The 13,940-nt window shown below is 36.4% G+C and overlaps 1 protein-coding gene across 1 annotated transcript in view; it reads left to right on the top strand.

The window, feature by feature from the left end:
* The window catches only part of SPEF2 (sperm flagellar 2), a 74,394-nt gene that overhangs the window by 24,185 nt on the left and 36,269 nt on the right, over positions 1-13,940 (top strand). Inside the window, exons 10-20 of the mRNA XM_058043513.1 lie at positions 1,743-1,959; positions 2,431-2,561; positions 2,778-2,994; positions 3,490-3,575; positions 4,357-4,460; positions 4,946-5,193; positions 6,559-6,676; positions 7,490-7,647; positions 9,213-9,412; positions 10,835-10,962; positions 11,060-11,198. Of these exons, the coding sequence (XP_057899496.1) occupies positions 1,743-1,959; positions 2,431-2,561; positions 2,778-2,994; positions 3,490-3,575; positions 4,357-4,460; positions 4,946-5,193; positions 6,559-6,676; positions 7,490-7,647; positions 9,213-9,412; positions 10,835-10,962; positions 11,060-11,198 (1,746 nt within the window). The remainder of the gene's footprint in view (positions 1-1,742; positions 1,960-2,430; positions 2,562-2,777; positions 2,995-3,489; positions 3,576-4,356; positions 4,461-4,945; positions 5,194-6,558; positions 6,677-7,489; positions 7,648-9,212; positions 9,413-10,834; positions 10,963-11,059; positions 11,199-13,940) is intronic.

The following is a 13,940-nucleotide window of genomic DNA, read 5'->3' as shown; positions in this document are numbered from 1 at the left end:
TGAGCTGCTGGCTTTGGTTTGATTTTGTTTTCTCTCTATTGAATGTGTGTTAGGCAAATACATATATTTGAAATCTTTATTAATGAAATTTTCAGAGGTTTAAAAGTGATACTGGGCAATAATGTTGCCCAATTTTAGAATGCAGAATATTAGGATAGTGAATTTCTAGTACAAAAATTAGCTACTGATTAATTCTATAATATTGGTGAAATTACTTTTCATGTTTATGGAATTAAAGAAGTGATATAGGAATCTGTATTAAATTTGCTCAGCAAAGTTCTGGTAGTGGGGAGCTGCAGACGTGGCTTCTCTGAGAGTCTGCTGAAAGCTCCCCCATGTCCCGTGTGTCAATGCCAGCGCTGACTTCAAGGTGGTCTCGTCACTGGCCCAGGCTGAGCCAACCAGGGATAGCAGTGACAACTCTGTGATAAAATATTTAAGAAGAAAAAAAGGTTTTGTGCAGATGTCAGAGAAGAGAGGAGTGAGAAGGTGTGAGAGGAACAGCTCTGCAGACACTGAGGTCAGTGGTGAATGACAAGGAGGAAGTGCTCCATGCTCTGTTGTTTAGATCCTACCCTAACCCATGGAAGCTCATGGTGGTGCAGAGATCCACCTGCAGCCCCTGAAGGAGCCACAGCAGAGCAGCTGGGTGTGCCTGAAGGAGGCTGGGACCCCATGGAAGCCCGTGCTGGAGCAGGCTCCTGGCAGGAGCTGTGGCCTGTGCAGAGAGCAGCCCCTCACTGGAGCAGGCCCCTGGCAGGAGCTGTGGCCTGTGCAGAGAGCAGCCCCTCACTGGAGCAGGTTCCTGGCAGGAGCTGTGGCCTGTGCAGAGAGCAGCCCCTCACTGGAGCAGGTTCCTGGCAGGAGCTGTGGCCTGTGCAGAGAGCAGCCCCTCACTGGAGCAGGTTCCTGGCAGGAGCTGTGGCCTGTGCAGAGAGCCCCTCACTGAAGCAGGTTCCCTGGAAGGACTTGTGACCCCATGGGGGACCCATGTTGGAGCAGCGTGTTCATGGAAGGCTGTACCCCATGAAAGGGACCAAATTGGAGCCATTTGTGAATTGTAGCCCATAAGGAGGACTCCAGGCTGGGTATATTGGTGGAGGACTGGCTCCTGTGAGAAGGACTGCATGCTGGAGCAGATGAAGGTTCCACTCTGAGGAGAAAGCAGCAGCAGAAGCAACATGATGAATTGAACATAACCCCCATTTCCTGTTCTCTTGTTCTGCAGGGCAGGAGGAATTACACAATTTGGAATAAAGTTTAGCCTGGAAAGGAGGGAGGGCTGGGAGGACGATGTTTGTAGGATTTGTTTTAGTGCTCACCATCCTGTCTGATTTTGATTCATAGTAATTTCAACCAGTTCCCCCAGGTCGAGTCTATTTTCGAGTCTATTTGCCCATAGTGGTAACTGGTGAGTGATCTCTTCCTGTCCTTAACTTATGAACCTTTTGTTGTATTTTCTCTATGGCATCCATCCAGAGGCAGAATCACAGAATCTATGAAAATGTTTATATAAGTACTTGTCTCTCAACTAGTTATTAGCAAATATTGATAAATATTTAATGAATATGACATAATGATAGGTTTTAATGAGGTTCTATTCTAAAAACGATGTTGTTATTGAGTACTATTCAAATTTCATTACTTTATGTATTTTTTATGTTAATAAGTACATATATTTAGAAAGATGGAAGGCAAGATTATAGCAATATTGAGATTTGCTAATTTTGTCATTTATACAGAGTATGACAGGGGAATGGAGCCCAGCTGAAGAGAACAGTGAAAACAAACCTCCTCCTAATAATAATATATTGGGTCATATACTTCGTAGACTGATGGAAATGTTCTATCCTCCAAAACCCAAATCTTCACGTGAATTTCCTTCATTTCCTGTCAAGGGATGTGTTTTGGGAAAAATGTTTAGTGGAAAAACTACCTGTGCAAAGTTTGTTGAAAAAGGTAGAGGTTGTTTGTTTGTTTGCCTAAAATTCTTTAAAATGTTTGTGTTAAAATCCCACTCTTAAATTAAAATTGTTTGGGAAAATCATTGCATTAATAATTCTTGAACCTCAGATGCATCTGTATTTTGCTGGGGTTGATTGCATGTCATTTCTTTGTTATATTTCAAAATAAACTTAGGAACACTGGAACTTGAAAGTAATATTAATATTGTACTGTAATGTTAATACTTCTTTGTTGAGAATTGGGAAATGCTTTTGGTGAACTTCTTTGGAGATACTGGTTTTAGAAGAGACTAGCAAGATAACTATGTGATTGTCGATAGATACTGTGAAGTAGTTACAGAGAAGAAAGACTGAAAACAATTTACATTAGAAGCCCAGATTAAATAATTAATTTAACTGATTGTAATAGTTTCTCTGTATGTATACTCAACTCATATTGTAGCTATCTAATATTTTTGTGTATTAGTTTGCAATATTCAGGTACTATCTGTTGGTACTCTGGTTCAGGAGGCCATTGAAGCTTTTCTTAATAATGAAATGAAAAGTGAATCCAGCATAATATCACAGGAAGCAGAGAGTCCTGGAGAGCAAAATGAGGTATGTATATTCCCTAGTTTTGGTCTTGGCTCTAACAGGTAGATGGGAATGAAATGTGTAAGGAAAAAAGCATGTTTGAATTTTTTTACTCAATTTCTGACTTAATTCTAAATTTTGACAGGTAAGACTGGAAGATTCAGCTTGAATTTACAGGCTAGTTTTTTCTGTAAAATGTCATTTTCATTCTAATCCATTTCCTGTCATATTTGATACAAGGACCAGGAGAACTTACCAAATTCACCACCAAATCTAGAGGAGCTCGAAACCACAGATGCACAACTTACCACAGAACTTACCACAGAACCCAGCACGGAACTTACCATAGCACTTACCACAGAACCCAGCACAGAACTTAGCACAGAACCAACCACAGAACTTACCACAGAACTTAGCACAGAACCCACCACAGAACCCACCACAGAACTTAACGCAGGTAAGTATTTCTCATTGCACAGATTTTCCTGTGTGTCTCAGGGTCTTGGGATACCTCAGTCGTTTGCATGTCCCAGCAGACGTTTTCCCCAGCCCTTCTTTTGTGGAGAGATCTGCAAAAGCCCTTTTTGTTACCTTTCTGCCTAGACACAAGACAAGGCCTTTTCCCCATGAAGAAAGCCAAATACTGAAACAAATTTCCTGGAGAGTTAGTGTAGTCTCCATCTTTGTAGGTTTTCCAGATCACATGGGGTAAACAACTGAGAAACCTAGTCGGACCTTATAACTGATGCCACTTTGAGCAGAAGGTTGTATTTGAACCAGGTGACATGGAGAAATTGCTTCCAACCTAAATTTCTCAATGCTCCTATGATTCTAACAATTTTACGTACCTTCTGTATTGATTTGTTCAAAGAACAATAACAAACCATGTACTTTTATTCTTTATCTGTAATAATGAATTTGATAGTAATAGCATCATCAAACTTTATTTTAGACAATTGTCCTGTTGAAAAGGATACATCCCAGGAAGAAATCCAGGAAGAATTTGAATTGGATAGCAATCAGGATGGCCTATCCAAGGTTAGTAGTCCAGTTTTAGTTTCTACTTTATAAAAATACATCCGTAGAAATGGTTAAGTTCATAATTCTGAATTACTGACATGACTTCAAGTATTTTCTGAAATATGAAAAGGGCTTTTGTGAAAATCTGTTCCTCTGCATGTTGTTTAGAGTTGTACATCTTATTAAAATTCTATATTTTTTGTGAAATCTCACATTTACATAAGATGTGGTATTTTCTATGGCATTTCTGAGTTAGCAAAAATGTATTTCTGCTTGTTGCAGCCAAGCAGATAATTCCTCCTGTGACAAGGTTTCTTTTCTTTACGTTAAAAATGCTTAATTCTACAGTGATCTCTATGGCCTACTGCTAATTCAAAATTACTTCTGGAGCTATGATATAAAAGAATACTTGTAATACTAATGAATTTATGTGCTGCTGTATGAAATAATCAGTGATAATGGATATCAGAATAAGCTGAGAATCAGAACACTTAATTTTAATTTCTTGGCCTTCATATCCTTAGTTTCTCTATCTTGTTTTTTTCAGCATTTTTTTGAGTATAATCATGGAAATCAGGTTGAGATTTCAATTAAACTAGGCATTTTTTTATATTTTAAAAATGGTCTATTCTCCTTAATAGACTCGCCCCAACTGTTATTGATAAATAACAGCCACCAGCCCCAATATAAATAAATAAATAGTATATGATATGAAATGTGGAGACACACACTTTTCAACAACTCTTTTTAATGACAGTTATGGACATTCTGAGCATACTTCTGTTGCACTCTTCCACAGCTGTCTGTGCGTGCCAAACTTGGTGCTGAATTACAGAAATGGCTGAAGAACGGAAAAAGTGTTCCCGATGAATTACTAATTGACATCCTATTGGAAGCCATTGCGTATGAAATTGTATAGATGCTTGCTTTTATCTACTCTTGCTTGACAGAAAATTGTCTCAGCTATCCTGAAATGCAGTTAGCACTTAAGTTCTTACATGAATATCATTTAAGTTGTATTACTCCCATTAGTATACTGTAAATTATAAAATAGATTTTCCTATTTATTACTTGAGCGAAAGATTTATTTGAGAAAACTTAAATTATGCCTCTGAGCAGTCTCTAGAGTGATTTTGAAATCTTTATTTATCAAGACAGCAAAAATAATTTTCTTTCTGAATTTTTCACTTTAATTAGACTTGATGTTATTTTTTTCTGATTTAAAATCCATTACTTTACAGTCGAATAATATCTGTCATATTCTGTATGCATCAGGAAATTTAATGTACTGAATTAAGGATGGATGATGGCTAGAGCAAGCTGTTATTTCAGTTTTATTATTAAGCTATCATTTCACTGTGTAATTCTGGTTCTTCATTTCCTTTTAGCCAAATATCACCAGAGAAGGGGTGGATTGTGGAGGGGTTTCCAATGACAATCAATCAGGCAAAGCTATTTGAAAAATCCTATACAGGGATTGATGTAGAAGCAAAAGATCCAATTTCTGAAAAGCTGTCCCTTGCTATAGATCCCAGAGCCCCTACCCAGCCTCCTCCTACCTCACCTGCATTTGATGTTTCTATATTATTGGATATTTCAGACAGTCTGGTACTGGAACGTGCAGCTAACGTGAAGTGTAAGTTTCCAACTCCTATTAACAAAGTAAAATGACAAGCAGATATCCGTAACTTGTAGTTAATAATGCAAAATAGCATTACTGAAAAATTTCTTTGTATCTCACAGTATCATTTTGTTAATTGTACCTTGGATACTTCTTCCAGGTTATTTCAGATACTTCTGTTTGTTTCAGTCAAAGGCAGATCAAAAGTGGGCAAGTGCATGTCTATATTTTTTTTTTGTATTTGTACTCCCACTGCAGCTGAGATAGCACAGTGGGTGATGTTAGATATCACATAAAACAGCAGCAGGAAAAAAGCACAAATTGTAATAGATGCAGAATGTACTGCATTACAAGTGTGTGTCTGTAAATATTGTTTTTCTTCAGGAGACACACTTATAAAGGGAAAAAGGAAATTATAGACAGAGGGATGAGCCAATATTCATTCCCTGAGAATGCCAGAATAAATTCCCTATTGATTACTGCCTTTGTCTTGCCTTCAGTTAGTCAGGGAATGATCAGAAATTGAAGTCAATTCTGGTCAAACAAGGCAAAGACATCAAAGGCTTTTTGAGAGCTTTTTCACTTTCAGACCACACATTTTAAGACCTTGCTAAAACAGACATTTTTTAATGAGTATGTCATGTGTTATCCAAATTAGGAGGAGATTCTTCTTTGTAGTTTTCATTGCAGTGCATAGATGGCAAATAGCTTGAGTTAAAGCACTATATACATTTGGCTTTTATGTATGGGTAGGAGTGAGGATGGGACAAAATCTTTAGAGCTTTTGCTAAAAATCTGGCAGGGATAAATGTACAGAGACTTTAAAATTGCTAATTTTAAGACCTTATGCTGCCAAAACACTTGTGGTTATATTTAATATAATCTCAGAAATACACATAGAATTTATTTCATAAGATGTAAATGTGATGACAGAAAGAGTCAATAGAACAATTTAAAATCTAATGAATTAAAGGCTTTTTTAAAATTTAAAGAAGACTCAGAAAGAGAGAATACTTTGTCTTTTGATGAAGTGGCATGTCTATTCATTGTGAAAAGTAGGTACTTTGGATGAAATTGGGAAAATACCTTCTAATTGGTAGAGTAGATAAGCCTGAAATAGTCACACAGGAATGCTCCACGTCTTCAAATGGAGATTTCCATGGCTAAAAAGCATCCATTAGGAAATGTTAGTGCTATAATTGGCTGTGCACTTAAACAGAGGAAGAGGCAGGACACCCTGCTGGTGTTGGGTGGTACCCAACTTTTAAGTTAAGAAATGTAAGATCAAGAAACACTGAATTTTTTCTTAAAATTATTATCTTAGTTTGGGTGAGTAACTGTCTGAATAATTGCATTTTTGAATATATGCTTCTATATTAGTTTTCCACACAGTTGATGAAAGAAAGGCTTCTCAGTCTGAACAGAGCAGCAATCAAAATTCAGATTCTGAAATCCTAGAAGAAAATATTAACTTGGCCAGGGAGCAGGTGCTACATAGGTAAGTTATATGAAGTACAAAAATATTGCTTCAGCCAGATGTTAGGTGTGTAACAGATGTGAGTCTCATATGTGATCCAGGACAATACTTACAGTGCTTAATGTTAAGAATTTACTTAGACCTTTCTATACTGTGGAGCCTAAAGGGTATTCTCATTTTCTGCGCAATATAAATCCTCCTGGAAAAGAAGAATTCTTGTGTTTTGATTTTCCAGGGTATTGTTCCCAGAGGAGTTTAGTTTTCAGGTATATATTGCATTCAGGTATATATTGCATATTCTGTGTATATGTATATAAATATGTGTGTGTATCTATGTGTGCACTTATATCTGAGGTCTGTCACACGTGTGACTGCCCTTAAGTGAAATACACTTGATTTAAGTTAGAGATTTTGTAAAATGTTATTTTCCACTTCTACATTTACAAAAACCACTTAGTTTTCTAACTTAAATTGAATCACTAGTTTAATCACTAATTTAACTTTTCACAAAGAGGAAAATAAAGAACAATTCTTTCTTCTGAATGTTTGATACTGTTAACTGTTTCAGACTATTATATTATGCATCACTTTTGGTTTAATTGTGATATTAGGAAATAAATATAGCTTGTGATATGAAAGAGTAAGAAATATATTATTAGTTGTCAATAGAATTTTGAAAACTTTCTTATATTTAAAATGATGGGGTTGATGTGGGTAGAGTTGTTTTAGTGTTAAATTAGATGATCTGCTTTTTCTTTTAGTTATCAATTTTAGAAAATGTTTTGTTTTCCATTAGTTAAATTTTAATTTCATACATTGATATGATTTTTGTAGGATTTCAGGCTTCCTAAAGACATGGCCAAAATTAGAGAAATGGTTTTCAGTCCAACAAAACAATCTAGTGAAAGTAAATGCAGAGACAGAAGAAAGTTTTGTGTGTGAAACAGTGAAGGAAATTATAATAGAAGAAATTGTGAAAAATCAGGATAGAAGTAAGTTTTCATACTCTTACTTTCTACAATCCAGTAACAAAAGACTTTGTCTTTTATAATTAAGACTAATAATTACTATATAAAATTATATGTCAAACCTACATTTTTGCTGTCCCTGAAAAAATCTGAGGATTTGCAAGTTAGTGATAACTGCACCAGAAGCCTGAACTATTTTGTTGTGCTTTCACCTTTTCGGAGTATATGGACCAATTTCACATAAAAATTAAAGCATTAAATTCAGTCCTTTCTTCCTGGTTTAAAAATTACAGCCATCATTGTCATCTATGGGACAACATAATTGTATAAGAATGTCTAACTTGCTATTTATGAACAAACAGTCAGTATCTCATATCATATATCCATAGCAGCATAAAAATATGGATAAGTATAAGTGGTTTTGACATTTAAGTTTGGTACATCTTTGTTTCATTTTTTTCCTTATTATCCAGAAAGAAAGAATAATTTAAAATTATTAAAAAAAAATAAGAAAAGAAAAACAAATTACGCATCCAAGGTTACACATGCATCATGTAAACCAGCGATAGTGATCTCTAAATAACCAGAGGTTTTTGCATAACTATAATAAGAAAATCTTCATGTGTCTTCTACCACTAAAAAAAAAACTACTTTGAAAAGCACTTGTAATAGTAAAAGTTTATGCCATTATTCCTGTGCACAGTTTCTAGTTCATAGGGTTTTTATATGCTTGGTATATGATTAACGGCCCTGCTAGATTCAACAGCAAACTTCCTATTGTTGCAAATGAAGTGAAGATTTTCTAGTTAGAATCCTGCTGTTATATAGAAGTATTTAAGGCCTATTTACTCCCTAAGGAAGAATACCTGGAGTAATAAAAATAATTAATATAATTTTAAAAATTAATATAAATTTTAAATTATTAAAAATAATTTTATTACCTGGGGTAATTAAAAATAATACCTGGGATATTAAACTAATAAAGTTTAATTCAATAACTATATTCACAGCTTTCAAGGTGTCCTTCACTATTAGGTTCATATAACCAGAATAGAGTATCAGGTTAGTCAAGTGTGTTTTCCCTTTAGTGAATCCATGCTGACTACTCCTGATCAGCTTCTTGTTTTCCATGTGGATAGAGATGATCTCCAGAATGATGTGCTTCATCACCTTTCCAAGGATTTAAATGAAACTGACTGTGTCCTCATTCTTGTCTGATGTGAAGACCAGGGCGACATTTGCTTTCTTCCAGTCCTCAGGCGCCTGTCCTGATCTCCATGGCCTCTCAAAGATGTCATGAGCTGGGAGCACATGTCTCCCAGCTGTGTCTGCCAGCTCCCTCTGCCTTTGGGTATGGGTCCTGTAAGGGCCCTCGGATTTATGGATGTCGAGTTTGTTTAGGTGTTAACTGATCCAATCTTCATTGAGAATTCCTGATTCATGAGTATGTTTTTGATGAACAACACCTAAGTAATGAAACAGTGAATCTGTTACATTATTTTGAACCTGTGAGAGTAGCAAAGATGTCTAATTCTGTTTATTGATACTTAAAATACATTTGGAAGTATTAATTGCACATTCATATCAAGGGTCTGCTGAGGAAATACCACCACCACCAGAAGAAGAAGAGGTTTTACCAGTTACAGATGAAGAAGAGGTTTTACCAGTCACAAAGGAAGAAGAAAAGGTTCTACCAGTTACAGATCAGTCTCCTTCCTCATCTGAGGCACCACCAGTGATTGAACCAGGATCAGATGAATGGATTTATGTAGAGGAACCACTTCCCCAGGTACACTAAATTCCAACTGAAAATCTTAAATATCAAAGTATATATTTTTATTAGTGTTTTATGTATGTCCTAGCTAAACCTTTTGCATCATTGCGTGTTGTTTTTTTCAATATTTTTCAATAAAAAGTATGCTATTACTTTGTGATAGATATATGAAGGACAGTTGCTACTAAAATACATAAAAAAAGAAATCGTACTTTCAAATTTAATTTTGTTTTTTAATTCTTTCAATTATCATGAAGAACACAGCTGTCAAAACAGTAATGCTTTTTACTATTATGAAATACTAACACAAACTTACTAGATCATTTTTCTTTCTCTGGCAAGAGTAAGCTGTGGTTCTCATACAAAGAGTAAGAATGAGGAGAGTGTGCACTAATCTTTCTCCTAGTATATTTTTTCCCTAATATTTTCTCCCCAAGGACATCTGCTCAGATTCTAGTGATCTGAAATTTAGGGGTTTTCTGAAATGGCTGTATTTCTGTATCTTGTGCTTAGTAGCTCTCAATGGACTTTTCTTCGAATGGTTATGATTTTTAGTTGGTTTAGTAGCTTTTTTGAAGCCATTTACTTTTTCTTCTTTGTGACATAGCTTGTATAATTATGTTCATTCTGAAAAAATATTTCTGTTTCTTCACTTGAAACCATGATCTTTGCTTGGATCATTTGGTGACCCTAATCCACGGTGACAGTAATTCGCATATTGAGAGATACAATGAGTAATAATTATATAATCAACCTCTGAGGGCATTTAAGATATGACAAGCATCTCTTAAATGTTCATTTTGCTGGATGTTGCTTTTGTTCTCCAATCCAGTTATAATCTGTTCTAGTTCTTCTGTAAATTTTTTGAGAGGAGTGGCTGGGACTGCATGCAGTTTTTGAGATGCCGATTTTTCAAGGGTGGACAATGATGAATTGAAATTTGTTCTGTAGTTGTTTTCCTAATGTATACCAGTTTTTCCTGTTAACTGCAATCAGCTCACATATGTTGGGTTTCCTCTGGCCATGGCCTTTATTTACATTTCATAACAGTCAGTCAGTCAAACATCACTTTTGCAACACTAGGCAGTTAGCTTAGATTTTTAGGAGCCCAAACAATTATGAATGACAAAATTTTCTTACTCAGTGATCATTCAGTATCATCATTATTTTATGAGCATATCCAAACCAAATACTGGAATATTCGGCTGGAATTTCACATTCCTTTAGAGACTGACTACTTTTTCCCAAAGAAATCACAGGATAAAAGTATATGTTGGTACAATGTCTGTAATCAGCTGTAAACCAAAAGAAAAACATAGTGAAAAAATCAATAATATGGTTTCATGAAATAATGTTTTTGTGTATTTTCTAATGCTACAGATAGATTAATTGCCAAGAAATAGATAAATTAATTTTAATGTTTTTAACAATTCACAGGAGATGATTGATTTTTTAGTACCTTACTGGGAAGTGGTAGAAAATACATATATTAATACAATCAAAACTGTACTTAGATATCTAAGGGATGAACAGTACACTATAATTCATTACACAGCAGATATTAGGTAAGTAGGAATAGTATCTTATTACATTAATATCAGCATTTTGTATTTTTCATGGGCCATTCTGTAACCCAAAAGTTATTTTTACCGTAATTTGCAGAAAAAAATTTCAAGATTATTTGAAACGTCCACATCTTAAGCAGGAGTTTGTATCTCTGTGGCAAGCAGATTTTAATTCAATATCTAATGAGCTGCAAGATGATGAGGAAACAAAAGCTGAACTACACCAAAGGGTTACTGTAAGTAAATGACAGAAATTACAATATACCCTATACTATTATTTCCTTGTATACAAGCTTGATATAACATCAGCTTGATGAATCATATTATTAACTTCTTTCTTCCTCTTTACAGTTCTTCTTAAACTATGTCTTTTCCTCTTGTGCATAATCTGTCCTTTAAAATTATTCCTCTGTTCTTTGCCTCTAATTTTCTTACATCTTGCTGTGGTATTGTGGTATACTGTAAAATAAATATTTCTCTGCTCTCTTTTTTTTAACATTTTGTGGGTTTTAGAGATTTTACAAGTTGAACATTTCTATCACAATCCAAAGAAACTTGGCAGTGTTTTATTTTTTCTGTAAATTATGTATGATAATCTCTGCTTTCTAAAACTGATTCATACAAAGTACAAAGAATTTCTTGGGATGTTTTGATTCAGGTATATCTTTTCTAGGTCATGTCCTGAGAGTTCTTTTTCACAAAAATCAGTAACTAAATGTCCTAACAAATTCAGAGCCAGATTTAGTATCAGGCAAAAGTAGAGCTATCTTTGAATTCATCAGATTCCATTCCAGAACAGACATGATTTTTAGTTGAGCACAATCAGAAATGCTCCCCAAAAAGGAGAAAAGAAATACTGACAACATTTTTAGTTGAAGAGAACATTTGAGGAATAATGGATTAATTCATCTGAGACTGAAAAAGCATTGGACCTCCTTTTCCATAGAAATATTCTGAGAGAATGGAGTAGAAGACTGAAAAATCATCATCCATATTCCTAATTTCTACTGAATGGCATTATAAAAAGACTGGAATCACTCTGTCCTATATTTTAAAAAGATAAAATTAAAATCTTTGGCCTTTTGTTCATAACAGAAATCCATGTTTGACATTATCCAGCTCAAGGTATGTGAAGAGGAGGTTATACTTCTGTATGGCGCAGTGAAACTCAGATACTGTGATAAGCCTAAGCACTTAGATTGAATATATGATTTTCAGATTTTTTTAAAATAACCCATTCACCTATAGTAAATCCCAAACCACTGGGTGATTTGAAGATGATCTTCCTATATGCTGTTAAAGCCATGCTCATTGGATCTCCCTGAATGTATGAATTCTGTCAGCTATCCTTCCTTGCTGTTAGAAAGAAAGAGGAAATTAAATAGTGACAATCTTCATAATGTTTTTCTTCAAACTCACAGACTCCTCAACACTATCACCTTATCTGGACTCTACCTAATACACTGGCAAATGCCAGCTGTAATATCTGAAAAATAAATTTCTCTGGTATCAACCAGGAAATGTAAAAACCCACCCCATTTTGTGATGCATGTAAAATTCCTTAAAGGCTCAAAGCCCAGAGGGCAGCCAAGACTTTCGCCTGATGTTGTGCTTAACCCCAGCCTGCACTCAAGCCTCACACAGCCATTGACCCACCACCAGTGGGATGGGGGAGAGAATTGTGAAAGTGAGAAAGCTCCTCCTGGGCTGAGGTAAAGACAATTCAACAGGCAAAGCAAAAGCTGTGCACAGAAGCAAAGCAAACAAGGAATTCATCCGCCACTCCTGAAGGGCAGGCAGGTGTTTGGCCATCCCCAGCAAAGCCAGGTCCAGTCACACACAGTGGTGACTTGGGGAACAAACACAGCCACCCCCAGTGTGCCCTCTGCTTCCTTCTTCTCCCTCTGCTTTATATACTGAGCATGGTGCCATATGGTGTGGCATGTCCCTCTGGTCATTTGGGGACAGCTCTCCTGTCTGTGTCCCTTCCCAGCTCCCTGGTACCCACAGCCCCCTTGCTGGTGGGTTGGGGTGAGGAGCAGAAAAGGCCTTGGCTCTGTGCAGGTGCTGCTGAGCAGTAACAAAATCATCCCTGTGCTATCAGCACTGCTTCCAGCGCGAGTCCAAATCATAACCCATAGTCAGTGCTCTGAAGAAATTAACTCCTCTCCAGCCAGAACCAGCTCACATCCTAAATATCCAAACACAGAATTACCATGGATAGAACACACTTCAGCAGCACCTATCTGTCTTCCAGAAATTTCTCCAAATTCTTTCATTGGACTGCTATCATTGAATATGATCAGTTGCTTGCTATCACTACTTCTCTTGTTGCAAATAGGAGAGGACTGAGCTAATGCATCCTTTCGTAGTTTTTTCACCACTTCACTACAAGAAAAGGAGAGAAAAGCTTCTTCATTGTCAAAAGAGAGAGAAAAAGAAGATACTCATAAAACATGCTTTTAGCTTCTGCCAGAGGACTATAACTCACTGTACTCCTCTGCAGTTTTCTCCACTGCTTACAGTAAATCAAAACTGTGACTTAAATAATATGAGGACAAAGAGTAAAATCCTTCATGTTACATGTTTTAGACACATACTGGAAAAAGTTATGCATCAGTTGTACAAAACATTAGTGTGGTTTTTTGCGTGGTATTGCATTTATATGAAATTTTTTTGTGGTAAAGGGGCTGCAGAGGTGGCTTCTGTAAGAAAGCATGGCAGCTGTGAGACAGGAGTGAGAAAATGTGAGAAACAGCTCTATGGTCACAAAGAACGGTGAAGAAGAAGGAAGAGGAGATGCTCCAGGCACCAGGGCAGAGATTCCCCTGTGGCCAGGGGAGAAGGCTGTGGTGATGCAGGTTGTTCCACAGAAGCCCATGGAGGGACCTCGGGGAAGCAGATCTCCACCCTGCAGTCCATGCAGTCCACCCAGGCTGTATCAGGTGGGCATGCTGTGAAGGAGCAGCAGCCTGGGG

The sequence above is a fragment of the Melospiza georgiana genome, chromosome Z (assembly GCF_028018845.1).
Source record: "Melospiza georgiana isolate bMelGeo1 chromosome Z, bMelGeo1.pri, whole genome shotgun sequence".
Classification (NCBI taxonomy): Eukaryota; Metazoa; Chordata; class Aves; order Passeriformes; family Passerellidae; genus Melospiza; species Melospiza georgiana.
This window is presented reverse-complemented; position numbering and strand designations above follow the sequence as displayed.